This window comes from Pararge aegeria, chromosome Z, assembly GCF_905163445.1.
Source record: "Pararge aegeria chromosome Z, ilParAegt1.1, whole genome shotgun sequence".
Lineage (NCBI taxonomy): Eukaryota > Metazoa > Arthropoda > Insecta > Lepidoptera > Nymphalidae > Pararge > Pararge aegeria.
This window is the reverse complement of record NC_053208.1, coordinates 24215509-24241826: the sequence shown is the minus strand read 5'-3', so window position 1 is coordinate 24241826 and position 26318 is coordinate 24215509. Positions and strand designations below refer to the sequence as shown.

General features: G+C 38.4%; 1 protein-coding gene across 1 annotated transcript in view; it reads right to left on the bottom strand.

Annotated features, from left to right (window-relative positions):
* Positions 1 to 8069: 8069 nt before the first annotated feature.
* Positions 8070 to 26318, bottom strand: part of LOC120636550 (L-galactose dehydrogenase-like) — a 59200-nt gene continuing 40951 nt past the window's right edge. The window contains exons 3-7 of the mRNA XM_039908080.1: positions 21672 to 21833; positions 19889 to 20119; positions 13161 to 13292; positions 11566 to 11735; positions 8070 to 9512 (exon numbers count right to left, since the gene is read on the bottom strand). Coding sequence (XP_039764014.1) covers positions 9422 to 9512; positions 11566 to 11735; positions 13161 to 13292; positions 19889 to 20119; positions 21672 to 21833 — 786 coding nt within the window. The 3' untranslated portion in view covers positions 8070 to 9421. The remainder of the gene's footprint in view (positions 9513 to 11565; positions 11736 to 13160; positions 13293 to 19888; positions 20120 to 21671; positions 21834 to 26318) is intronic.

Below are 26318 nucleotides of genomic sequence, written 5' to 3'. Positions count from 1 at the left end.
GTCGGCGTTTGCACTTTGTTTTTTTTGCTTTTTTATGCTATAATAAAGTACATATAAACTTTTCTCTTAAATGTATCTTATCTAATGCCAAAAACTGCATTAAAATCTGTTGCGAAAAAACAGCGGGAGCTACTTTGTTTTGTGCTACGTTAAGATATATATAAATTTTACACAATTATAACATAATAGTTGCTGTTATATTACGTGGCTGTTATCTATTGTACCTTATTTAAAGCGATGATCTGTATTATCTGTTATATTATTTAATAATTTGTTTTAAGTACCTACATTATGTATAGTAAATAAATGAATTAACACTACTACGTTTTATTCTTGTCCAAATTCTAAACCATGCTTATATTGTGAGTGCAAAAGTGGCCCTGTCTGTTTGGTTGTTGGTTCCTAACCGATGTTAGGGTCAACCGTTGTACCGATTTCGATGAAATTTGGCACAAATTTAGTTTGCATCATGGAGACGGGCATAGATAGTATTTAATTTCGGAAAAACTAGTGGTTAAAGCTACGAGAATAGCATTTTTCATAGCATGGCCTGACAGCTCAACTTAGCTGTGCAGAATTTAGCGTAGAAATATAATACTTTTGCGAAATACGTTTTGTACCGGAAATATAATAATTTTAAAACCCAATAAAAGTTTGTCGCCAGCTCAGCTGTGAGTGCTGTGGTTTTAAGTTTGAGGTCCCGGGTTCGATTCCCGGCAGGGGAGATTAAGGTACTGATATATTACAGGCCTATTTCATCACCTGATAGTGCGTGCATTGGGTTTTCTTACCAGGGTATGCATACTTAGCAGGAAAATTGTATGTATCGATTTTGGGGTAGGCAGTGCTTTTGTTCATGTATGAAGTGCACGCCACTGCCTTTTGACATCTAGCGTTTTGCATAAACGGAAGTTTTGTCACTTCGTTACCTAGGGCCTAATTCTATCACTAAAACAAAAGGAGACCATGCCGAGTGTTTTTTTTTTAAATATCAAATGCTTTGCGGTACACTTTCCTTGAAAAATGCCTATTCATCTCTCACTTCTAATACGTGGCAGAAATCAAAGAAAAAGTGCCAAAAGAGCGCAAATCTACCTTAGCTTTCCTTATAGGTAAAAAAATAATATCTAGATGGCAACCACATAAAAGTTAATCTTGTATATTTAAATAAAAGGCAAAACGACAATATTACGGTACTGTGATATAAATAGCCTTACCTGTATTAGAGTCTCGTTGCCGATGATACTTCTGGCGTGGTGATCCGCCGACTTCACAGCTCCAAGCTGGAACTTGGCAGATGTATCCCACGGGTTCGTTCGGTGACCAGAGTCCTCCGTGATGAGCTTATCCAGAACTGCGCCTGCAACAGGTTTAGGTCCAAATCAGTACTGGTGGAACTGCGCGCTTAACTTTTTTATGGCTTGGTCATAGGACCTTAAACGTCTAGTAACTAACAAATAAATATACTGCGACAATACACACATCGCCATCTAGCCCCAAAGTAAGCGTAGCTTTTGTTATGGGTACTCAGATAAATGATAAATATTTTTATGAATAATATACAGATAAACACCCAGCACTGAAAAACATTCATGTTTATTACAAAAACATTTTCCAGTTGTGGGAATCGAACCCACGACCTTGGACTCAGAAAGCAGGGTCGCTGCCCACTGCGCCACTCGACCGTCAAAATATAAAAGAATATAGTGTAAAAGAATAGGTACAGAAAATTATGAAAAATTCGTTTGTCAATTTGTTAAGCAGAGTGCTGCTACTTATGCAGAGATTTAATGAAAGAAACAGATTTATGATTAAAGATCTCAAGATCTTTGAACTCAGTCGGTAACACCGGTTAAAGTCGGTTTTGCTAATCGCCTGATTCATGATTTGATCACTTGAGATACTCAAAACATAATTACTTCTCTATATCGACTGCTAAGTGACCCTAAACTTTCTTATGAGACCCATAGCGACACCGTTTGAGAGCCATAAGTTATCATTGGCAATGCGCACTGTTACGAGGCTTTCCTAAGTAAACTTAATCTGCTGCTATTTGCGAATTACGGTGTTATTTATATTTCCCTTTAAGATGTTTATACGACAGCACACCGCGCATTCCAATACACGCTCCCTACGCGCATGTTTCGCACTGAAATCGTATCATTTCTCAGAACATGGGCTTCCCAAAGTATAATTGCTTGGTCACCATTTCGTTAGTTAGGCATGGACGCTGAAAAACCACTTTTAGTACTCCAACAGTTTCGCAAGGGTCTGAGGGCGAGCGTGAGCCTCAGGGTTGGATGACGTCGTGAGATCGACGTAAACCTTAAGGGTTGTTCTGTGAGACGCGGGCCTCCGTTTCGGACCGGGGCTTAGCACGAACGCCCCCGTGACCATAGATGTGATCCATGGGACCACGTCTTCGTCGACGAAGACGCTGTACAGAGGCTGTTTCTGTGGGTGTACTACTTAACATACATTTTTCGCCATCTTTCTACTCGTACTTAGCTACCACTCGTACTTAGCCTGTTCTTTTTTTGAAATTGAAACCAAGAGTTTTGTGACAAAGAGTAAAAGGTGTTTATTTGTGTCCTGTGTAAGTTATGCGCTATATAATTATCATAAGACAATGGTAATTTAATAGTTCTATGCATGTACATAATTATAGAAAGCTGCAAGACGTTTACACTGCCAAGAATGACAATATCAAGCTGGTAATTGGTATTGCTGTCGTAAATTTAATTTAAAGCTCTGTTCAAACTTACGTATTTAAACGGCGAATACGATGCGGAATATAGCACTCGTGTTTTTGAGAAATTCTCTTGCTGCAATATCGGTTCCGCAACGTAGGAAATGTTTCTCAATTTTGAAGACAAAGTTTTTCTGAAAAAAATAATCATTACAATAATTAAAAGTACATTCGTTAGTAAAAGAAGTCAATCTCGCGAGAACAATGAAAAATAGGCGGAACTGGACACTAGAGATAAGTTAGTGTAGACTATTGGGGACGACTGGTGCCGCCTGCGCTCATGTCAGTTTGATCTAACCTTAGCTATCAAAAATTATGCTTTTGATTAATAAGCAGAAGAGCTTTTTGTCTCACATATATTTGTAGCAGTAGAGTTTGTTGCAATGCTGCGTTCCGCAGGGTGATTACATATCTCGCGACACGCGTAAATTTTGTTCATCTGTAAATGTTGTGGCTGTCAAACGTCACTTTTGGTTGTTTATTGTATGGAACGCCTGTAGCAAGCCTATCACGAGATACGTAATCACCCGGTCTGAAGAATGACAATATATAATAATATCTCAGGATAATATATACACAAGCCGACCCTTTGTGGGTCGTGTTCTTTGTCTGATCGGCGAAGTGTTGCGCTGTTTATAGGCCAGATTTCCACTTACAACCAGATTGGTCATCCGTTTGGTCCGGCAACAAGTATTACTATAATATATATATTTTTTTATTATACCTACAACCTGAATATAATATATCAAAATTCATAAAATTCAATTTTTTTTTAACAATCTTTAGAATTTTTCTGTTTTGTGAGAGATGAGAGCGGAGTGGTGGTTGCTTCCAAGCAGCCTTGTCGTTAAGGAATTCATCAATCGTGTAATAACCACGAATTGTTAAATGTGTTTTAACATATTGCTTAAACATTATTGTTCTATTCATTATTGCCGGAGATTCTTAACCTCTCCAGTCCTAATGATAGCTCGTCCTCCTCCAAGTCATTCCCTCGTCTAGCACAACCGGTGGCTGCCTGGGCGACCCCTACGTAGTTAAAATAAGTTTTGGAAAATTTACGAGTCCATTTAAAAACTAGTTAGTTGGAGCACTGGAAACTTTCTCAAAACTACATCCAGGTTATTAGGGGTAGCTTTCTTTAAAATTCAAAAATTTTTGCACTTTTGAAACGTCAAGTATAGGTCCTGATACTAGGTTGGTCTACAATCACGTACGGTCCCTCCCGCTTTAAACCCCGTCCAAGCTCTTTGTAATTGTGTAGACTGGAGACCACGAACGAGTTGATTTGTTCGTTGTATGCTTTAATCTCTGAAGCTATCCATCAGATTTGGAAAATTTATTCTGAATTTGATTTAATAAGATTTGGAGAAGGATATAGGCTATTCCTCATTTCTTTTAAAGTTACGTCGAGTAATTACCACGCTGGGCAGGCGGGTTGGTAATCGCAGAGCTAGATTGTTCGCTGCTGCCTGACACCGGTCCGTGCCATTTGTACACTCTAGTCAATTCAGCGAAGTTGTACCGCCACTCATCAAAATGCAATAATTCAAAATTCATAATACATTTATTTTCAGTCGGCCTAGTTAATAAACACTTTTGAAACGTCAAGCCAGCCTGTTTATTGTGACCTACCATCGGTTCGGAAGGTAGCTCTTTTTCAGCATTACTTTGCAGTTTTGACGGCAAGGTGCGCCACGGGCAGGTGACGTTGGCAATTTGGCAAGCTGCCTGGTACTTGCCTTCCCTTTTAACCCTTCAAGCGAGTCGCAGGGAGTCGCTGGGCCTAAGCGGCACAGGACCGTGATATTTGGAATTACAATTTTGGAATACAAAAATCCTATGTCCAAGTCATTGTTTTTTGTTGGCATCATTACGATGATAGGCCATTCAAAATGCCGCGTAAGTGGGCAGGTGACGCGACGCGTTGTGTTGTGGTGTATGAATTGTAGAATAGCCTCCTACCATTCATTTTTCTTCTGGAGTGAGACTGAGCATCGGCCTACTGCTCTCTCTCCGAGGCCTTCTTTACCTACCACTACTCACGCGCGAGTAGGGTCTTTTACTATATACATTTGTTTTTTTTACTACGAACTATGCAGTTTGTGTATACTTTGTGCCACTAAGGAACTCAAGAATGGTTACTATACATAGGGTACAGCGTATAGTTCAGCAGATAAATGCTGTTGTGGGACTTAGCCGTTATTCAAAATGAGCCCATAGAATATTTTTAAAATGAATCATCCCATTTTTATTGCAATTAGACCCTCATTTATATAAATCTGGGACCTAGCACCCTCACAAATTTAAGTCTTACAATAGCTCTCACGTTCTACAGCGATAAGTTTCCAGTAAAGTGAGAACCGGTGAGTGACTGTGGCTCTCATGAGTCATGACTAACATTCGGTCCGAGAGTTAAGCACCTTATATCTTTGTATGTGCACAACACTCTTAGCAGACCGGCCAGGCATTCGATCTCCTTTCCATGCAGATATTCAATGTTGGTAAGCATCTGCAAGATCTGCACGCTTCACCATATTTGGAGCAGCTTTGGGGGTGAGGGGTTTTTATGAAAATGTTTAAACACTGAATTATGCTCACAACTACTTTATTAAATAATCGGTTATATCATAGACATACATTTTAACGCTACTAAATAAACCCATTTTATAAGGCCACTTTAGACAGCTGTTACGAAAATAGGTTTTAGATTATTTTTTTTATTATAAATAATTACGGCCGCCCGTACAAACCAAAGTTAAATCGTTAATGAGGAAAACGTCAAAGTGGCCCCTTACACTGGCTTGACTATAACATCTGAATAAAATCAACTACTAGTACATTTTATGTACTTAAACTTCTTTCTACTTCTAGGAATCATTTTTTTGTTTTTTTTTTAGCTTTTATACTTTTTTTGGTCCTTAATTAATATTATGCTTAGTCAAATTTAGGATGACAATTTTTACTGCTCACATAAGGGATGCGGTGTTGTTTCATCTTTAATAAACCAATTCGATTCTCCATTACTCTTTCCATTGAACTTGGAATCGATAGTTGCATGCCAATGCTGTATGGTCAGATTGTAATACAGAACGAACTATTTATTTCCTACTTTGAATAATCTTTGAAATTTACATGCTACGCGATTGGCAATAATAAGTGTAACGATTTCTTATATTAACTTAAATAATTGGTTATGCATGTTATAGTTTTTTTAACAGATAAATGCGTGATAAATATTATTGGCTAATAACTATCGAGCTAAACAAACTACCGCAGGCTATCAAAATCGGGTTTGTAATTAAATAAATCGAACATCCAGTTAACACAAATATCCAACTACATTATTGTTTTTGTAAATATTAAAGTTATTTGCAATTATTTATCTCGCAATGATTTGTTAAAAAAACTATTACTTACATAACTAATGATTTTATATTTAAATTTGTTAATCATTAGTCATTATATTATTGATAGTCGTGTAGCATTAAAAATTCATAGATGATCCCATCTATGAATTGTTTGCATTAAAGTAGAATAGAAGATGTATTCTTTTTGTATTACATTTTGACCATAATATAGCATTGCCATTCAAATATCGATTCCAAGTTCACTGAAAATAATTTTCGCTTATCGAATAGGTTCCTTTACGACTATACACTACGTCATCGGTACTCGTGGACTATAAAAATTTGCATTCTAAATTAGACAAAGGATAACTATACTATGATTTCAATAAATATTTTTTTTTGATTTTTATTTTTTATACTTTTTTTGTACTTAATTATAATTAATTATACTTTGATTAATATGATTTCAATAAATATAACTTCTTTGGTTTTACTACTTTTTTGTATTTTCAGGTGCTTTGTTTTGAATAAAAAAATACTTATTTTGGTTTTTTACTTTTGTATCTTTTTTCGTTTGTCATTGCTCGATTAGTATAACAAGTTATAATTTTATTACTTTGGTTAAATAAATATTTTTTTGTTGCATATTTACTTTTTATACTTTTTTGGTTCCTAAATTACTAAAATTACTACTTTGATAACTATGATTTTCAATAGATTTATTTTTTTGTGATTTTTTAAATTTTTATACTTTTTTTTGTTCCTTAATTATAACTGATTATACGTTCACTACTACAGTTTCGATAAATATATTTTTTTTTGTTTTTCTCTTTTGTACTTTTTTTGTTCCCTAATATATGGTAATGGACAGAGGAGATGAAGCCTGAATATCCCACATTGTATTAAAATAGAATAGGATGAAAAATCACTATAGTTAATGATACAATAGGTACGATTGGTATGATATTTGCTCACTCGTAATAATTGCTTTAGTCTTAATAAAGGAGCACTGTAATTTTTGTTTTCCGGTAAAAAGTAGGTAGGTTTTATTTTGATATTTTATTGTTCTTCGATATACTGAAACGATATTGCGAGCATGAAAATCTCTTACCAAATGTACCTACTCATATTTAAAGCCGCTGTAAGATTACCAATATCATAACATTTGAATATAAATATCTATATATAAAACTATATGGTTCTGAGTATTACTTTTCTTCATATAATAAATATATTGTATGGCTTTGTTTTACAAAACATACCTATTAGTGCAATATTGTTTGATATGATTTCAAAAAATATACAGTTGCCTTGGATTTGGAGTATTGTACTATTTTGTACCTCAGTGTTACTCGTGATCAACTTATAAAATGTAACTCAAATCTAATAAACAGTTGTATGACTCTTTGAGTATTTTTTTACCTTTTTGTTCCTTCATTATAACATAAACTAATAATACTTTATTAACTTGAAACTCTGAGAAAAAATATTAGAAGTACCACTAGGTACCCACTGCTATTATCATTTGAAGTAACATTTTTTTTCTTATGATTTTTAATTTTTTTTACTTTTTTTGTCCTTAACTATGATAAAAATAATAAATAATAATACAAAAATATAAAGAAAATTATCCACTTTAAAATTTGAGCGAAAAAATAGCGTACGGCGCGGCTGGGCTGTAACTTGTGACCAGAGTGCCTAGTGTCTGATTCTCTACCTATACTTGAGCCAAATTGGAGAAAGAATGTTTAATAACTAGCAAACGATGCGACGACGCGCCTAAGGACATACATCAGCAACCTTTCTTTGCCAGGCAAAATTACAGTTTTACTTTAAAAGTCACATTTAAATTAGGGGTAATTACCAGAGTAATTGACGTGACTTTATGCAATTTATCTTTATAGAATATGACAGTTGTCTATTTTATTAAATATAAAACAAGTAATTATTAATTGAATTCTTGTTTATGATAAAATAAATGAAATGTGAATAATCTTATTAAGAATTAGAAAAAAATCTAAACTGTAATGAAACGTAATAGACTGTTTTTGACGGATAAAGTTGTCTATATTTGATAAATTTTTTGTATATCTGAACCTCACCGGGGGCATCACTTAGCATTCATTAAATTTTTAGATTTATTTTTCGTATTTATATTATTTTCTGTTTGGAAATAATACCAAATTTATGTTACTTTTCATGCCAGTTTTCTTTATATTTATTCTTTTCGTACCTTGGCTCGAGTATAAGTTTACCTATTGGATTGCGTCAAAGTTCACTTCGATTTGGAATCGAAGAGCGCCATCTAGTGTGTAGTGCAGTTTCGAATAGGCCTATACACCTAGGTAAAAACACTAGGCACCCTGCACGGTAAATTCAAATTAGCTACAAGTATGTAGTCGTAATGTATACAACATAAACCGTAGCTACCGACTGTGGACCAAAACTAGTTGCGAAGTTAAAGTGGTCGTGGGCTAAAGTGACTAACGAATGTTGCTGTGTTGGAATTGCGTCCAGCGTCAGCGTAAGCTTTTTTTTAAATCCCACTATAAGTTAGCCCTTGACTGCAATCTCACCTGTTGGTATGTGTTGATGCAGTCTAAGATGGTAGCGGGCCTGTTAGGGAGTATAGCAGTTATATTAAACGCTAATCGGTTTATGCGCGATATCGTACCGGAACGCTACATCACTTAGCGGCTCGTCTTTTTCGGTAGAGGGGAATAAACAACGGCCGAAGCCGACCAGTCAAAAGAAGGACATGATCATGAGCAAACGGAAGCCGATCCGTTCCCACCTAAGATTTATGCCCGACACTAGATTAGATGCGGACTCTTGTTATAGAATTACGGTAATTTGTATAAAAATACATAAAAGATGGTCGTATCAAGTGGCTAATTTGAATGCACCTAAGACGGACGATTTTTAGAGAACTCATTTTTAGTTTAATATTAACGGCAAATGCCTTTAAGTTAGTAATTATACTTAACAAAAAATATATCATGTTTAGCAGTCTGCTGGCCATTTGCCCAGTTGTGGACTATTGTAGGCTATTGTTGTTGTAACAAATAACCGGGAAAATTTTGTACAAGTACCTAATGAAAATACCTTCACTTTTACACTGTGATCCACATTTTGTTAGATCACGTCTAGAATTTGTCAAATTTAAATACAAATTCAAATTAAGAAATGAATTATTTTCTTATTTTGCTTTATGTAAATAATGCTGAATTACAGCTGGTTTGAATGTAGTTCTCTAAAAAATCGTCCTAGTTCGGTAATGAATTAAAATACCAAAAGAAATGACCAGTAAAACAGACATGTTTTACTCTTGTGGATGGGGCATGGCTGCCATCCGCGCTTTGTATCTTTGGAGCTCAACCTTGTCCCAGTGGAGAGTGCCTCGGTTGAAGTATCTGAAACAAAGGAAACGATAACATTAATATATTTTTGTAATTATCCCTGTAGCTGTCTGTGTTGCGAAGCGGTAATAGCCTAGTGGGTAAGGCGTCCGTTTTTCTTTAGCACAGACCCAATTCGAGCTCCAAAATTCACGTACCTCTAACTTTTCAAAGTTATGTGCGTTTTGAGCAATTGAAACATCACTTGCTTCAACGGTTAAGGAAAACATCGTGAGGAAACCCACAAGCCCGAGAGTTCTCCAAAATGTTCGAAAAGGCGTGCGGAGTCCACAAATCCGCAATGGACCAGCGTCGTGGACTATGGTCTAAACTCACTGGGCAGTGGCAGTACTCAGTGGGCAGGACCGGGACAGACACACACACATTAAACCCTATTGTTGTATCCTAATAGGTAATTTATTCTTATTCTAGTTGCCAAATGATATGTATAATAGGTATTGATAAGACAAAACTGAGTAATTGATAGTTTGCAATAAAACATTTGATTTACGCAAATAACAAGAGTAGCGATTTTCGAAGTTCAAGCGGTACGAAATAATGTTTTTAAAATTTAACATTCATTTATTTCAAGTAAGCCCAGTTAATAAGCACTTTTGTAATACAGGCCCAGTTAATAAGCACTTTTGTAATACAGGCCCAGTTAATAAGCACTTTTGTTATACAGGCCCAGTTAATAAGCACTTCTTTTGTTATACATGCCCAGTTAATAAGCACTTTTGTTATACAGCCCCAGCTAATAAGCACTTATGTTATACAGGCCCAGTTAATAAGCACGTTTGTTATACAGCCCCAGTTAATAGGCATGTTATACAGGCACAGTTAATAAGCACTTTTGTTATACAGGCCCAGTTAATAAGCACGTCAAGTCAGTCTGTTTGTAGTGACTCTACCACCGGTTCGGAAGGCAGATTCCATCGAGAAGAGCCGGCAAGAAACTCAGCAGATTGCTCTTATTCAGTATCATTTTACAGTTTACAATCTTTTAAATTTTCTATCTTGTAAGAGATGAGAGCGCAGCTTGGTTCCAACCAGCCTTGTCGTTAAGAAGTTCATCAATCTTACAATAACCATGATTTATTACATGTGTTTTAGCACATTGTTTAACCTTATGCATTGGCAGGTCCAAAATTACCTTCGGAATCGTATAATAAAAACATATACTCAATCCCACAAACAACTTCTGCACCTTTCGCAAACCATAATTATGCAGATGTCACTACACAGATGACACTAAACTTATGTCTATTTCAAGTAAGGCGATTGTTTATATTTACTTATCATTTATAAAGAGTAATGTTTTGTCTTACAAATACTATATGGTTATAAATATATTGTGAGGCTACCGTAAGTATACCTATTTCTTTAATTTTTTCACGGAGGGATTCACGTGATTTAAGTTTATTATATTGAAGATGTGATGTCATTCAGCGTTTCACTTGTCATGGCGGATCCAGAGAATGAAGAACATACAGAAACCGCGTACAGGGCTAATATTGAAGTATCAATAACCACTCCAGTAGTAGTGTTTCTCGAACTGGCGGTTGGGCACTTCATTTCATTTAGTAGTTGACATTAATCATTTTACGTCTAATGTTCTAAAAGCTTAACAAAAAAATGAGGAAAATGGAAAAAAAATGCGGGTGTAAAGATGTGCGCGGGCCAAGCTTTTTTAACGGGGCAGTTATTTAAGCCTAGGCGATGTAAGAGTTTTAAAAAGCCTACCCTCAAGTATTTATAACGCGTTCTGGAGATTTTCTTCATTTTATATCATCTGACTGTCCTCATGCCTATTGCCATCGTATTGCTGTCAATAGATGGTATTCTCAGTGGCGTGCATAAAGGGTATGCACAGGGTATGCAGAGGATATAAAATGAAGAAAATCTCCAGTACGAGCTATAAAAAACTTAAGGATAGGCATTGTAAGAGTTATAAAAATACCCTCAAGTATTTATAGCTCATACTGGAGGTTTTATTCAATTTTATATCATCTGCATACCCTGTGCATACCCTTTATGTACGCCACTGGGTATTCTATAATAAGCTTACCTCAGCTGAAGCTCTCGCAGGACGCTCTTCTCCTCGTATCTGAGGCCTTCCTCGAGCACGCGAGTGACATCCTTCAGCTGGTCCAGGCAGTTCAGCCCGCACACCGTCGTGTCCGCGTCGGTCTGCAGCGAGAACCAGGTGGCCAATTGAGCCAACTCCACTCGCCTCCTCTGTAACAAGTGCTGAATTGAGCTAAGGTCATAAGCGGTGGCGTATTGTTAGACCCCGACGCAAAAACAACGGGTGTTATAAGTTTAACGTGTCTATTAATTTTGTGTTCCACGCTATCACTATCTGTGGCATCGTATTCCCCGAACGGATGAACCGTTTTTGATAATGTTTTTTAGTTTACAAAGGTGAATTAGTTGGGAGTGTTCTTAGCTATGTTTGTTGAAAATCGGTTCAAGATGGCCGCCGCCACGAAGTGGCGCAATACATATTATTTCCCAGCTATATCAATATGGATATCTAATGATAGGGCTTCACTAGTAGAATTCTATTCACTATGAATTTTTTTAAATCTAAGATGGCCGCCAGCACATAATGGCCTATTACATTCAATTTTTGAAACTCCCTCTATTTTTAAATTTTCTATTTTTACTAACATAATAAAATGCTCATAAGATTCAGCGACCTGGGCGGGTAAGATCGGCGTCCTGGTACTAATCGCATTTACTCTATCCCTAAAATACAAAAGCGTTTTTTCTTGTAGATATTATAGTTATAACATAATGACGCTTTAGCTTATCAACCACCACAGGGACTATACATTTTTCCGGGATAAAGAGGACACTAACTTCTGCTTGCGGTGCCCCACGCAGCATGCCGAGCTAGGGTAGCTTTTGGCCCTAGGGTAAATCCGCCAATGGTCAGATTCTAGGTTGGTCTTACGCCGTTCGTTTGAGTGTTCAGTTGCCACAGTTTAACAGCACGCTTTTCGCACGGTGCTCAGAATAATTGGACATAACTTACGCACTGTCAACTCGTCGCACGTATGACTAACTGCCCTAATATTTATAGTTTTTCATAAAAAGCGTTCGCCCATTGTTGTCTTGTGTTAAGTAAATTATTTACAGACATAGTGCCTGTTAAAAAAGAAAGAAAATGAAAAAAGAAAATGACATAAAAAAGGCCTCAAAACAAAAAGCACTAGAGTTTTTCTTTTATCAACTTACGGTTTTATCAAACACAAATTACGGTTAGGGAATGGAAACCCATGACATACGTTTAATTAGTTCCCGTGGCCATCTGAAACGTCTACTCACTGGGAATTGACTGGGTGGTGCTTTCCGAAAGATAATGCACAGGTTACAATAGGAAATACCGAATTTCCTAAACAGTTGAATAGGTATGCCAATAATATTTGAAGAGTTCCGTCGATTTCCCCAGACTCCCACTAAAATCGTGACCACCTCGGATGTATACCGTTACAAACCCGAAGAATATTTTTGGAAATCGATTAATATTACTACGCAGTTCTGAGATAAATATAAAAAACAATACAAACTAATTTAGAACCGTTTTTTGCCGTCGTTTATAAATTTAGTTTTATTCTAGAGCATAAATAGCATGAATTTAATTCCATTTTTGCTTACCTTGCAGATGATTCCTGCTTGCCGGCACAGCGACTTGATCTCCGCGCTAGCTGGATGCCACAGCTGTGGCCCAGAGTTGGTGAGCAGACCCATGCCTGTGGGGGCAGCGTTGATGACGCCGACTCCGCGGCTCTGAATAGGAGTAAGTTAATGTATTAACCTATCATTCGGACGTCGAAAACCGCTATGTTGATGCTGTAAACGCACATCCGCTCCGCAAACGAATATGCTGAACGTCTGCTTGCCCTGGGAGCGGGTAGTTATTGGGCTAGCTACCCGTCCCTATATGAGTCTCCCTACTGTCTGAGGGGGGTCAAGCTGTCCTGGTCCCCTCTTCCTTAGCGTAGTAGCCCTGGCAATCGGTTGGGGCGGTTGGTAGACGTCTGGAAAGTATATAACGGGTTCGCGGGACGTCTAATAAAGTCAACGAGAGGGACGTGCCGTGGTGGTTTTTAGTTCGGGTAAACGAGTCCCACATAACTTCTGTCCTGCCCAAAAGGACAGATGTAGCCATAACCTCATATTCCACAACGACAAAAAAAGGGTTTCTATTACGTCAAATTTCAGTGATAATATATATCAAGACAGCCTATCATGGTTTTCTAAACGGAATGGTCTCTCTAAATAATTTATTTTTACGAAAAAAGGATTTTATATCCTTTTCGTAAATTTCTTGTAGTTATTATATACATTTTTCAATATCCAGTACGAGTACATTTTGATAGAGATTAGAGACTATCAACGTTATCAGTTCGATCAGTGGAAGATTTTAGCTGATAACTCCTACAAATAAGTGTAACCTAAGAACAAGTATTCAATTATGGGTATATCAATGCTTCAGGCTTCGCTACATTATTATATCTATCCATTACAGTCTCCTCCCACAAATGAGAAGGGGTTAAGGTCTTAGTCCACCACGCTAGCCGACACACCAGAACAATATAGAGAACTCTCAGGTGCAGGTGCAGGTTTCATCACGATGTTTTCCTTCGCCGTTTAAGCGATACATTTTTTAAGTGCTTAAAAATGAATGTTATTAAATACATATCGATTGGTTAACGCAGGCAACGACCTACTCTCGAGACACTGTAGAACGCAGGAATGTTAAAACTGCCAGTAACTGTTCAGCACATTCCAAAACAGCAAGTTCAGTAGCAAGACTCTTACAGCAGTTACTAAACACGCGGTACTCTCTACTAACTTAGTGTCTCAGATTTAATCTCAAGTGCCTGTGGTCTAAATAGTTATTGATCGGTATCCTGTTTGTGATAGTTAGAAATTCACTGCATAACTCTGGTGGATCCATCTTAAGCCGGGTCCAGATATGTATGAGTAGCCCGAGCCGATCACTATAGCATCCGAGCTATCAAGCAGAGTTTGTCATTGTGGAGCCTTTCAAATAATGATATCATTTACAAATTGTCCCGTGCTTTGTCATATTTTCTTTTATGATGGGACCAAAACCGCCTCGGAAAACAAACTGTATTAATTGTCGTATCAGACAACGTATGTAGATCGTCAAGCAGCGGCGTGCATATAGTTAATGACCAGGGTAGGCAAAAAGCAGGAAGATGGCATAAATTGGAAAAATCCTCCTACCTAGTTATATAAAAAACTAGTGTACCCAGCCCGCTTCGCTGGGCTAGATTTTGCTTTATTTTATTTAAACAATAAACTTACATCCTTAAATTTTTAATTTAAGTCTCATATTATATGAAATCATTTATTCTCTCCGTATTCATTCTCTTCTATTCTCTTCTCGAGCGGGTGAAGATTATTATCTACACCCATGTACACCCAACAATAGAGTATCATCATCGTAAATAAAAGCTGTATTTGACAGTTCAAAAATAGGAGTGCTCCGATCGCCACAAAACTTTACAGGATTACTCGCCAGGTCAATCCGCAGATTCCCTGAAAGTTTCATTGAAATCGGTCCAGCCGTTTCGGAGCCTATACGGAACATACCCACACACTTTCTCTTTTATATACATAGATAGAGGGTAGGCAGTGCTTTTAAGAATGTATGAAGTGCACGCCACTGGTGTGAAGTCAGTATCATAAAAAACAATGGTATAAATATATAGTTAGTGTGGTAAAGAAGCACGGTATGTTGCAGGAAATGTTTAGTTCATCATTAGGAACCCATTGCTGACCAAAATCATTCAGGTCTCCTCTCAGAACTAAAAGGGCTTAGGCCTCCATTTTATATAATGACGTTGATCGGATCAAGCAAATCATACATATTTGGACCCGGCTTTATAGGAGTTTCAGTGAGACGAAACATTCTTCAAAGTTAACACAGTGGGTACTTATTGCATTGCAGGCTCAACCGCGTGATTCAGTGATCGACTGCGGGTTTCGCAGACCCCCGCCGATTTTTGTCGATGAACCGCTAAATCGCGTAAGATTCTAACTGTCTTAACCGGTGTAAAATCAAAGTAAGGCAACAAAAAATAATTTTACGACTACATACTACGACACATCTAGTTTATTAAAATAATGATATTTTTTAACACGTAGGCAATGTATTTAAAAAATCTATACCTTTACAAGCTTTTATTTAGTTTGATCTGTAGGTTTTAACCTTGAAAAGGAATGGCATGTTAAGTGAATCCAGTCTGTTGTATTTAAGTATAAACTAGGAATTTGTTATAAGGATGTTCAACTTTGAATCGCGAGGTCTACCTGGAGTAACGAAAATTCACCATTTTTTTGTAAAGGAAAACATCGTCAGGAAACCTGCTAGCTTTAGAGCTCTCTATAATGTGCTCTTATTTGCACTTTCTACTCTCGCGCCTCGGAGCAAGGCCTGAGTCCTGACTAATCACTAACAAACTAGTTGAGTTTCTTGCCGGCTCGCCGCGATAGAATATGCCTTACGAACTCATAAAATAGGCCTACTTCGAATAAATCACTTTCGAAAATACAAATGTATAAATGAAAAAATTTTCAATAACATGTTATTATAAATTTTAAATCCCACAAACTGGCATTGAAGCACCGGTGGGTCTACGCTCTAAACCAGTGCCGGATTAACCACGTAGCAAGGGTAGCAATTGCTACGGGCCCCGCGCCTAAGAGGGCCCCGCATATTTAATACCACTCATTTCTGACTGACTGACTGACTGACTGACTGACTGACTGACTGACTAACCGACTGACTAACTGATTGACTGACTGGCAGACACGCACACGCTCACGCACGGCACAAGCACACGAATACGTACACGCTCACGCACACATACATCACCTATAGTAATTTACTACAGTATTAATTATCAACAAAATTGTAACCTATAGATAGCAAATACGTATTGTATTTAAGATACGTATTGAGTATTGAATTGGTTTTTTTAAAACTTTATACTAAATAACTCATAGCAGATCAAGGGCTCTTTTAAAGAATTTGTTACGGGCCCCGCGCTTGCTTAATCAGGCACTGTTCTAAACGCATTTCTCCTATCAGAGAGGAGTCTTTATATCCAGCCGTAGACTGACGATGATTTTGATGAACATAAATTTCCATAGTGTCAGTTTCGAGAATCGAACCCCGCACCCCTCATTTAGAAGGGCATACACCTACCGTAAATAGTAATATGGTAGGTGTGCATAACACATCGAGTAATACGATTAATTTCTATGTTTAGATGGAATATTAACAAGCATTGAACCAATTATCAAGAGGTCACAATCGTAGCGTATACCTCTATCTAATTATATAGTTACGAGATTGTATTTCGGTATTAGGTACATTAGACGCGTATATAACATATCCAGGTCTGTGCAGCTAAAGAATAATGTTTATGTTAGTACATAAACATTATTCTTTAGCGTTTCACGAAAACTACTTATAAAAATCAAATTCAAAATTTCTTTATTCATGTAGGCCTATTACAGGCACTTATAAAGCGTTCATGCATATACGTTTACATAATTGTAAGGGGATGGTGTTTACTTCGTTCGCCAACTTAAACGTGAAGCTACGAGGGTTCCAAACGCGTTCCTGGTCTAAGAAGAGCCCGCAACAAACTTAGCCGGGTAATTTGTTTTTTTTTTATCACCGTCTCACTGTAAATTTATATTAAGCTATGAAGTTATTGCAATTCACACCCAAACTTTTTTATATATTATAAGCTTCCGTTTTATAAATTCAAAAAATTCAAAATTCAAAATTAAAATTTCATTTATTTCTTAAAAAGGTAGTTTGTTCTTTAAAAAGGTGATCAGCATCATCAACAGGCTATTACGTACTGCTGCTGGGCAAAGGCCTCTAATCTCATAGGAACTACGGTTTTAGAGCATAGAACCACCACGCTGCTCCAATGCGAGTCGGTGGGCTTTAATGACTATTGTCACAAGTAGGTGTTAAAAACAGAGACGATGTCTTAATTTCCTAACTCTGGTTGGTATTGAAATTCTTTAACAGAAAATCATCATCATATCAACCCATTACCGGCCCACTACAGGGCACGGGTCTTCTCCCACAATGGGAATGAGAACGGACCCACGTAAACCACCACGCTATCCCAGTGAGGATTGGTGGACTCTATACACCATTGAGAATATTAGGAAGAACTCTCAGGCATGCAGGTTTCCTCACGACGTTTCCTTCACAGTTGAGGCAAGTGATATTTTAATTACTTAAAACGCACATAACTTAGAAAAGTCAGAGGTGCGTGCTGAGATTCGAACTCGGCGCCCGAAAGTGATTTCCGGCTCTTACCTACTGGGCTATAAACGCTTACCAGAAAAGGCCGATACCAAACAATTTTTGGTCCGACCCGGGATTCAAAGCCAGGACTTCGAGATCCGTAGCTGAACAGCCATATACTAATTGACTGTGAGATGGTGATGACAAAAAAAAACCCCGGCAAAGTTGTTTTGTGCGCTGCTTAGACCAGGGTGTACTGTGGGCGCCGCCAGATCGACCGAACCAGGCAACCGGAACACAGTGGGTTTAAGCCGGCGCGATACCACATCCATGAGGATTTCGAAAAAAAAGGCGCGTGTAGAACCCTCCTAGGTTTATTTTTATCGAATCACCATCACTCACCATAACGGTGCCTTATATGTAGGAACTTCATAAATGCCTGTGATCGGTCTTTTCTTTTATTTTTTATTCCACTACAAGTTAGCCCTGGACTGTTACTAACCTGTTAGGGAGTATGATAGTCATACCCCTAAAAGGTTTCTACGCGACATCGCACCGGAACACTAAATCGCTTAGCGGCACGTACTTGTCGGGAGGGTGGTAACTAGCCACGGCCAAAGGCTCCCACCAGACCAGAGCAGCGAAAATTCAGAAATTACAAATTCCCCTGCCGGGAATCGAACCCCGGACCTCCTGGTTAAATTCACAGCGCTCACCGCTGCGATAGGAAGGTCGTCAAACATGTATGACTAAAACATTTGAATTTGAGTTTGAAAAACTACAAGACCAACAACGAAGTTACTTATTACAATGCGCAGCTATTCGCCTCTCAAAGGCTGTCATCAACATTTTATTTTATAGCTCGAAATAGTTTTTGCAGTCGAAATTCAAGCGTCCTTTGCCATCCAACGCCTAGAGCGTTCGCAATTCGCGGCCAAAGCTGCTATGGGAAATAGCAGAGGCGAGAGTTACGAGCTCATACCCGGGTGACAGAAGATCATTTGTCACCACCTCTACTCTCCTCTCGGGGATCGTAGGAGACGACTAAGGAATATAAGGAATATAACGGAGAACGGGCAGCAGTCCTCTGTGTTACTACTACTACACAAATTCATCTGCCCAGCGAGGTGCCAAACCCTTGCATCGGGAGAAGCCTTTAGTCCAACGGTCAATTGCAATGCATTTATTTCAGACTGCAAAAGTCCATGTATTAGCACAATAAACTTAACATCTATGTCAGTTAATATAATTAATGATACAACATACTAAAGCTGACATCCAGTCCGCTTTAAATACACTATCCTGCCTGTCAGATGAAACCTTGAGAACAATATTGGAGCTGCTCTCGATCCTACGTTTGAGGGATGCGATACTTTTCCTTATAATTGCGATGACGCCATAAACTCGGTTCTCCGCAACGCACTACAGTATCGAGGCAGTCCCAGCATTATTCTGAAGATATTATATTGGACTCGAACAGCGTTCAGAGACCTTTGGGTATAAGTAACCCACAGAGTGAAGATATAGAAGCACTGACAAAAGCACTTGAACAATTTAATAATAATAATTCTTTATTTGGTACCTATGACCCATTTACACTATTATTTAACAGATAATAGTGTAAATGGGTCAGATGGAGGTTACGTGGGACTTTAAACTAATAACCGCCACGGAATGTCCTCCTTGTTGGTTATTTTAGACGCCCGGGGAACCCGTTGAATACCTCCCGGAGCCCCCCCTTCAGACCTCAGAGAGGCTTGAGTAGTGACGGGTAGCTAATATTACGAGTATTATAGCCTATAACAGTCCAATGTTGCTCTGTAGTTAGGGCTTAGGCATCCATTTTAGGACCGAGGTTGATCCCCGGCACGCACCTATAACTTTTCGGAGTTATGGGAGTTTTATTACATGGGCAATTCAAACATCACTGTTATAACGGCTGCATGCCTGAGAGTTATCATAACGTTCTGGAAGGCGCGTGAACCAATCCGCATTAGGTTAGTTGCCGAACCGTTGTGATCGCGGGAGGAGACCTGTGCGCTGTAATCGGTTGATATTGATGATTAGAGCTTACCTTGAAGTACGGGATGTACTCCTCCAGGCGGTTGTCCAGGAGCGTCGACTTCGCGTACGACAGCACCGCCGCAATGGGCACCTCCGACTCCTCGACGATGGCCTTCATCAAATCGAGGTCGTAGTCCGCTATTCCAATGTAGCGTGCCTTCCCAGCATCGACCACTTTCTGCAACGCCGGGAGCGTCTCGCGGAGAATCACGTCGAAGTCCCCGAAAGACACGTCGTGGACCTGTTTGACGTCGTAATGCTCTATCAGTAGCCCACCATTTTTGTCCACTATGTGACGGGGTAGGACCGTGATCAGGTAGTTAAAGACTAGGGTGCAATAGAACTCTGGTCGTTCAATTTTCAATTTAAATTTCAATTTACTCAGCACAATACATATTGTTATATTTATAAAACAAAATAAATCTAATTATATAATGTAACGTATGTACACCCAGTTTGGGTGCAGCCATTTTAGGACATTTTTGGCCATTTGAGGCTGATATTTCTTTACTACAGTATTCTTTTTTTTATTCCATAACGTAAAAGTTAGCACTTGACTGCGATCTCAACGAGCTATACCATATGGCAGACATATTGAACCCATACACCTATTCGGTTTCTACGCGTGATATAACAGAAACACCAAATCGCTTAATTTTTATTTCAGAAATTATATATAACCAAACTGTCACTGTTGCGCCGGGTAGTCTTATCCTTTCATCTCTTCTCCAAGTAGTTATAACACTGGCCTGAACAATTTGTAAACAGTGCAACTCTGCAAATAACTCCACACCACACTTATATGGCTAGAATGGACAGGGGACATTTTTATCCACGGGGCATGGATAAAGTTTCATCTTCAACCACTGCTTTATCCACCCCCCGAGCATTGGCGCACAAGTGAGAATAATATCCGAGCAATAAACGTGTAATAATAAACGGGGATTAAACTTCTACAATTCCCTGTTACAGTGCTTACCGAACACTTAGTCGCTTTGAGGTATAAGGTACGCCTTTGTCGTAAGGGTTCAAACTACTAACTAACTAACTGCCGAAGTCTCCCGCCAGACCAGAGGAAATTGAGAAACTATAAAATCCCAAATCGCGCCTGCCGGGAATCGAACCCGGGGCCTGCAAGTTAAAACTACAGCGCTCACCATTGTGCCACTGAGGTCGTCAAAAAAGTCTAAGACGGACAGATTAACCTGTTAGGAGGCTGGCATATTAACCATACCTCTAAAAGAGTTCGTTATTTTCTATCATTTATTAATTTTAATTTTTTTAAACAATGCTCAGTTAAAATAAAAAAATAAATTAAATCCACCCTCCGCTTGCGGGGCTTTTGAATGCCCAAGCAACCAGCGAGCGGTAAGGGCACCAGAGTGAGGAATACGCGCCACAATACGCGCCGTTTCAAGGACCACTGCCTTCTGTATCCGACCCTTGATCCAACAACCAAGCGAACGCTTCTTTGGATGTTGGTCGAAGCATTCCGCGAGAAGACCATTGACTGAAACGACGATCGGAACAATAACGGTGGACTATAACGATATTTAAATACTTTCCCTGTTCAGCTTTCACCAGATTATCGTCATGTCGAATAGTAATGTCAACAATTATCGCACGGCGCACTGATCGATCGACTAGCACTATATCAGGTCTATAAGCTGTAACATAGCTGTCAGTAATAACCGTTCGATCCCAGTAGTGCAATACACTGCTATTTAACGACTTCGTTTATTATTAGAAGTGTTGTTATGGTTGAAGGTAGAAGGTATAAGTGGAAGCTATACCTGGATCAGATCGACGTATTTTACTCCCAGGCGCTGCAGGCTGGAGTCAACACAAGCGATGCTCCGCTCGGCTGAGTAGTCGAACATTTTATAAATGTCCTTCTCATAACGGCCTACTTTCGTGCCGAGGTAGAAAGCGTTGCGGTGTACCTCCTCCACTGCCTGCAATGATAACAAGCTGTACATTCGCCCAATAATATTCAAGAGTCATAAGTCAGAACACGGTGATAGTCTAGTTAGAACTCCTAGTAAGGAACCATGGGCGAACCCAGCTTCTGCCCCAAGTGAGATTATTTTCATCAGGTCATCAGGTATATGGTCAGATCATCCGCGGCTGTATCGTCATATTATAGACGTAGGCACTTCAATGAAATAGAATTAAAAATAGAAAATATTTATTTTAAAAACTCAGTACGATAAATCTTTGGAAACCCGACTTTGGGATTAATCATGGAACATTAGGTATGTGTAGTTTTAGTATGTAGGACAAACAGTCGCAAAAAATATGCAGTCGATACTTATAATAAAACTGTAACGGGTACCCTGACCCTCTGTAATCGATGTAAGACAAAGCTGTAACTTTTTAATTTTATTCCGTCTATCTGTATCTTCGCCGCCATACATTATTTAAGAGAGTACAGGTTCTGCGTGATTTTCAGGGGCAGGAGAGGGCAGCTGCCACAGAGTTTATCACTGCCCCATAGAGATTATCAATGTCTATAAACTAAGACCTGATTGACTAATCATCATCATATCAACCCATTGCCGTCCCAATTCAGCGCGCGGGTCTCCTTCTAACAACAGGGGTTTAGGCATAGTCTCCAGTACGTTGTTGGCCTTATGCGTTATGGTGGACTTCACGTGGCTTCGCACAACGTTTAGAAATCTCTCACGCATGCAGGTTTCCACGCGATGCTTTTCTTTACCGTAATAGCAAGTCATGTTTTAATTGGTTATAGCTGCATGCCGGGGATCGAACTCCGTCCCTCCGTAAGGAAAGCTGCAACCTTACCCAATAAGCTACCGTATTAATTTACAAAAAAATAAAAATATAATGAAAATTTTCACAGTAGTACTTTTAAAATTTATTTAGCCAGGGGGTTACGAAATAAAAAGAAAGTGAAGTCTGTTCTATCCATACAGAACTGCACTTTGTCAAAGATACTTAATCCTTACTAAACCCTTTCGCAGGCGGATTAAGTTTAAAGTTTAAGTTAAAAAAAAGATTCCGCTATTTGTTTACATCCATTTAATTACCGTAAGGAGTCTTAATGCGATGTCTCTAAAATAATTTGTTTTGCTCCTCGCCAATACCTAGAGTGCCACCCTACTTCTTACCTTGACCGACTTCACAAAGGCGTAAGTTATAAATTAGATGTGATTTTCTTTTGCGCTGTAGCATAAAATAAATAAATAAAAATCAACATACAACTACAATAGACACAACTCCATCGAGACCCAAAGTAAGCGTAGCTTGTGTTATGGGTAGTAAGATAACTGATGAAATTCTCTTTTTATATATATCATGAAAATACTCATGTTCATCGCACAAACATTTTTCAGATAAGGGAATAGAACTACAGCCTTGGACTTGAAAAAAAAGGTTCTCGCCAATTGGGCGTATCCATATTCCATAAGTATCCAAAAATAAGTTAATCGCTGTCGCTAAATCGAGCTCTGTGGTCCCAGATTTAATTTGGGAATTTATAATTTCTGAATTTTCTTGGTCTTTTTTTATGTTTATAGACGAGCGCTTGACTGCAATCAAACCTGGTGGTCTGGTCTGGTGTGAGGCTGTTAGGCCGTGTCTAGTTACCAAACCGACATAGGGTTATGGTGTATTTATTTATAATTTTAATTAGAACTCCCAAAACCCACATTACACTAATTAAAAAAACACACAACACAACAAAAAGGAAAAGAAAAAACAATAATTAACTAAAAGACAAAGAAAAACAAATTTAAAGAATTGATCATTTACATCGACATCTCACAAAAAACTAACAAGTTAGCCCGCTACCCTTAGGCTTAGGCGTTGAGGTACCAGTTAAGGGCTAACTTGTGGAAGTAAAAAAAAAAAAAAAAACAGTTTTAAAAAAAGACGAACTGCTATCTTTTTTCATCTTAATTAGTTAATAATAATTTCAATTTTTAATTTGCTACACATACTATACATTCGATACATTTTTGTAGACGGCATTCCGAATCGAATAAGCCATCGCTCATATTTTCAGCTCGATGAAGCATTTAAGAACTTTTCACTAGCCTATATACCGTAGAATATTGTATTGGTAGGTCCTATATACTCGTATGTACTTTGTAGAGTGTTCATTCAAATTATGGTACAAATAACCTACTGCGCTTGTGGTCACGTACGTCGCACGTCTTAAAGAGGGGAGAAGCGGTCACGCAACATAATAAAAACTGCGCCTTACCAAGAGCTCATTACATTCAGCTCTCTCCCGAGGCAGGGGACATGGCGAGTATGTATATGAACACTTCACATAACATGCTTGCGCCACTGTCACTCCTGTCACTAAGAACGGACAGCGCTATTGGCAGTAAGTAAGTTAATTAAATTCAGTTCTGCAAGTGTTTTTAATTCCTCTACAGCACGAAGATATTTTTCTGCCCGGGGAAAGGATGAAATTGTATTTTCACGCATAGCTAGCAACTCCCCAAGGATAGGTGGGTAGGAATAATACCAAAATAATGTTAACGTGTAGGTAAATAAATAAATAAATATACTACGACAATACACATCGCCTTGGGGGCTTGACCCCAAAGAAAGCGTAGTTTGTGCGATGGGTACTTAGATGACTGATGAATATTTTTATGAATAATCTTATATCTTTAAACGAGCAATTCTTGTATATATACAATTGGAATCTCGGAATCGGCTCCAGCGATTTTCATGAAATTCATACTAAATTGCATAAATATATCGATCTAGCTAAGATTCATTTATATTGGAATCTCGGAATCATTTATATTTGACATACGACTATTTTTAAGTCGACTCATTCGCGGACGAAGTCGCGCGGGTCCGCTAGTAGAATATTAAACACACAGACACTGAAAAACATTAATGTTCATTTTCCAGTTTTGGGAATCGAACCCACAGCCTTGGTCTCAGACAGGGTCGCTGCCTACTGCGCCATATGGCCATCTGAATACAATAATGGGCGTAAACTTCTCCTATTTCATGGTGTCGTGCTATAGCGGGTATGTCTGGGGCGTATGCTAGCCCTTGACGATGATGCAGTTAAAGAGGATACCCAGCTTATAAAGGGAATGGCAGGTAAATTCAATCCATATACCACTAATAGGTTTGTACGTGGCATCGTACTAGAACACATACACGCTTGGCAGCGTCTTGTCAGTTGGATGGTAACAAGCCACGGCAAAACCCTCACACCAGACCAGAGAAAATTCCGAAATTATACTTCGAAAGTTGCTACTGCCGGCGCTGAACCCGAGACCTCCCATTTATGACCACAACGCTCAGCCCAGCGTCATGGAGGTCGATAAAAAACAATCATGTGCTTGCTTCAAAATTTTGTACCTATGCTGACAAAATACCGCATAAATATTTGTTTTCATTTCAATCAAACGTTAGGGATTCAAGTGACAAATAGCTTTAACTTAACAGAAAGTTTGCGTGGAGATATAAGAATTCAGGCATAAAAAGCGTAAACACCTTAATTATATATTGCCCAAAGTTGAGCGCAAAGTGGCTGAGCAATATGTGGCAAACGAGCTAGTGGTCTATCCATAAACATCTGCAACACCAGAGGAGACACCGATGCGTTGCCGGCTTTTAAGGAATTTGTTTATACGCCCCTTGTAATAACCCTAGATTGTATTTTGGAGGAAACACATCAGATGGGAGATTGTCCACAATTTGCTAGAACTTCATTGTCCTTGATCCTGGCATGCCAATATTCCCGGCAGACTGCCAACAGTGATAGAAGCAATGGCAGGGGTTGAATGTAAATGTGGCAAGAGTAATATAAATGTAGTTGCAGCAAGATTGCAACACAAACGCATAATTCTCATTACAACGGAGCTGATCGATGACCGCATACATTTTCTGCATCCGTCCAGCATACGTCGATCTTTATTAGTATGGGACGGGATAGCAACCTTAGTACAACATATGATCGCTCGATATCGAGCAGTCGTTTTCGAGGACGTAAATAGTTGCAAAATCAGAGTAAGATTTGCATTGTGTTAAAGCCCAAACGACATGTACAGTGGAAATATTGTCATCTGTTTGGAGACCGTAGTCAATGTGCAACTATCATTGTTTTATTATTGGATTTGATATATTCTAAAGTTTTATGATAAAAAGGTCACACAAGATGGTGCTCAGCTATCAAAAAGGAGAATTATTTTTAATTCGACATGGCACATTTCTTTGCATCAAAATTAAGCAAAAAGATAATATCCGTATGCCTGGTACAAATTATTAAACAATATACGAGTATTGCGCAAATTTAACAGTAAAAAAGTCAATATGCATGAAAAGGGAAAGCAGAATCAATTAGCATACCTACTATTTATTACACATTTTAATTAATTTACACATTAAAATTAGTTCATAATTTTTAAACATTACTGTAAAAGCTGTCCCATACACCTTTC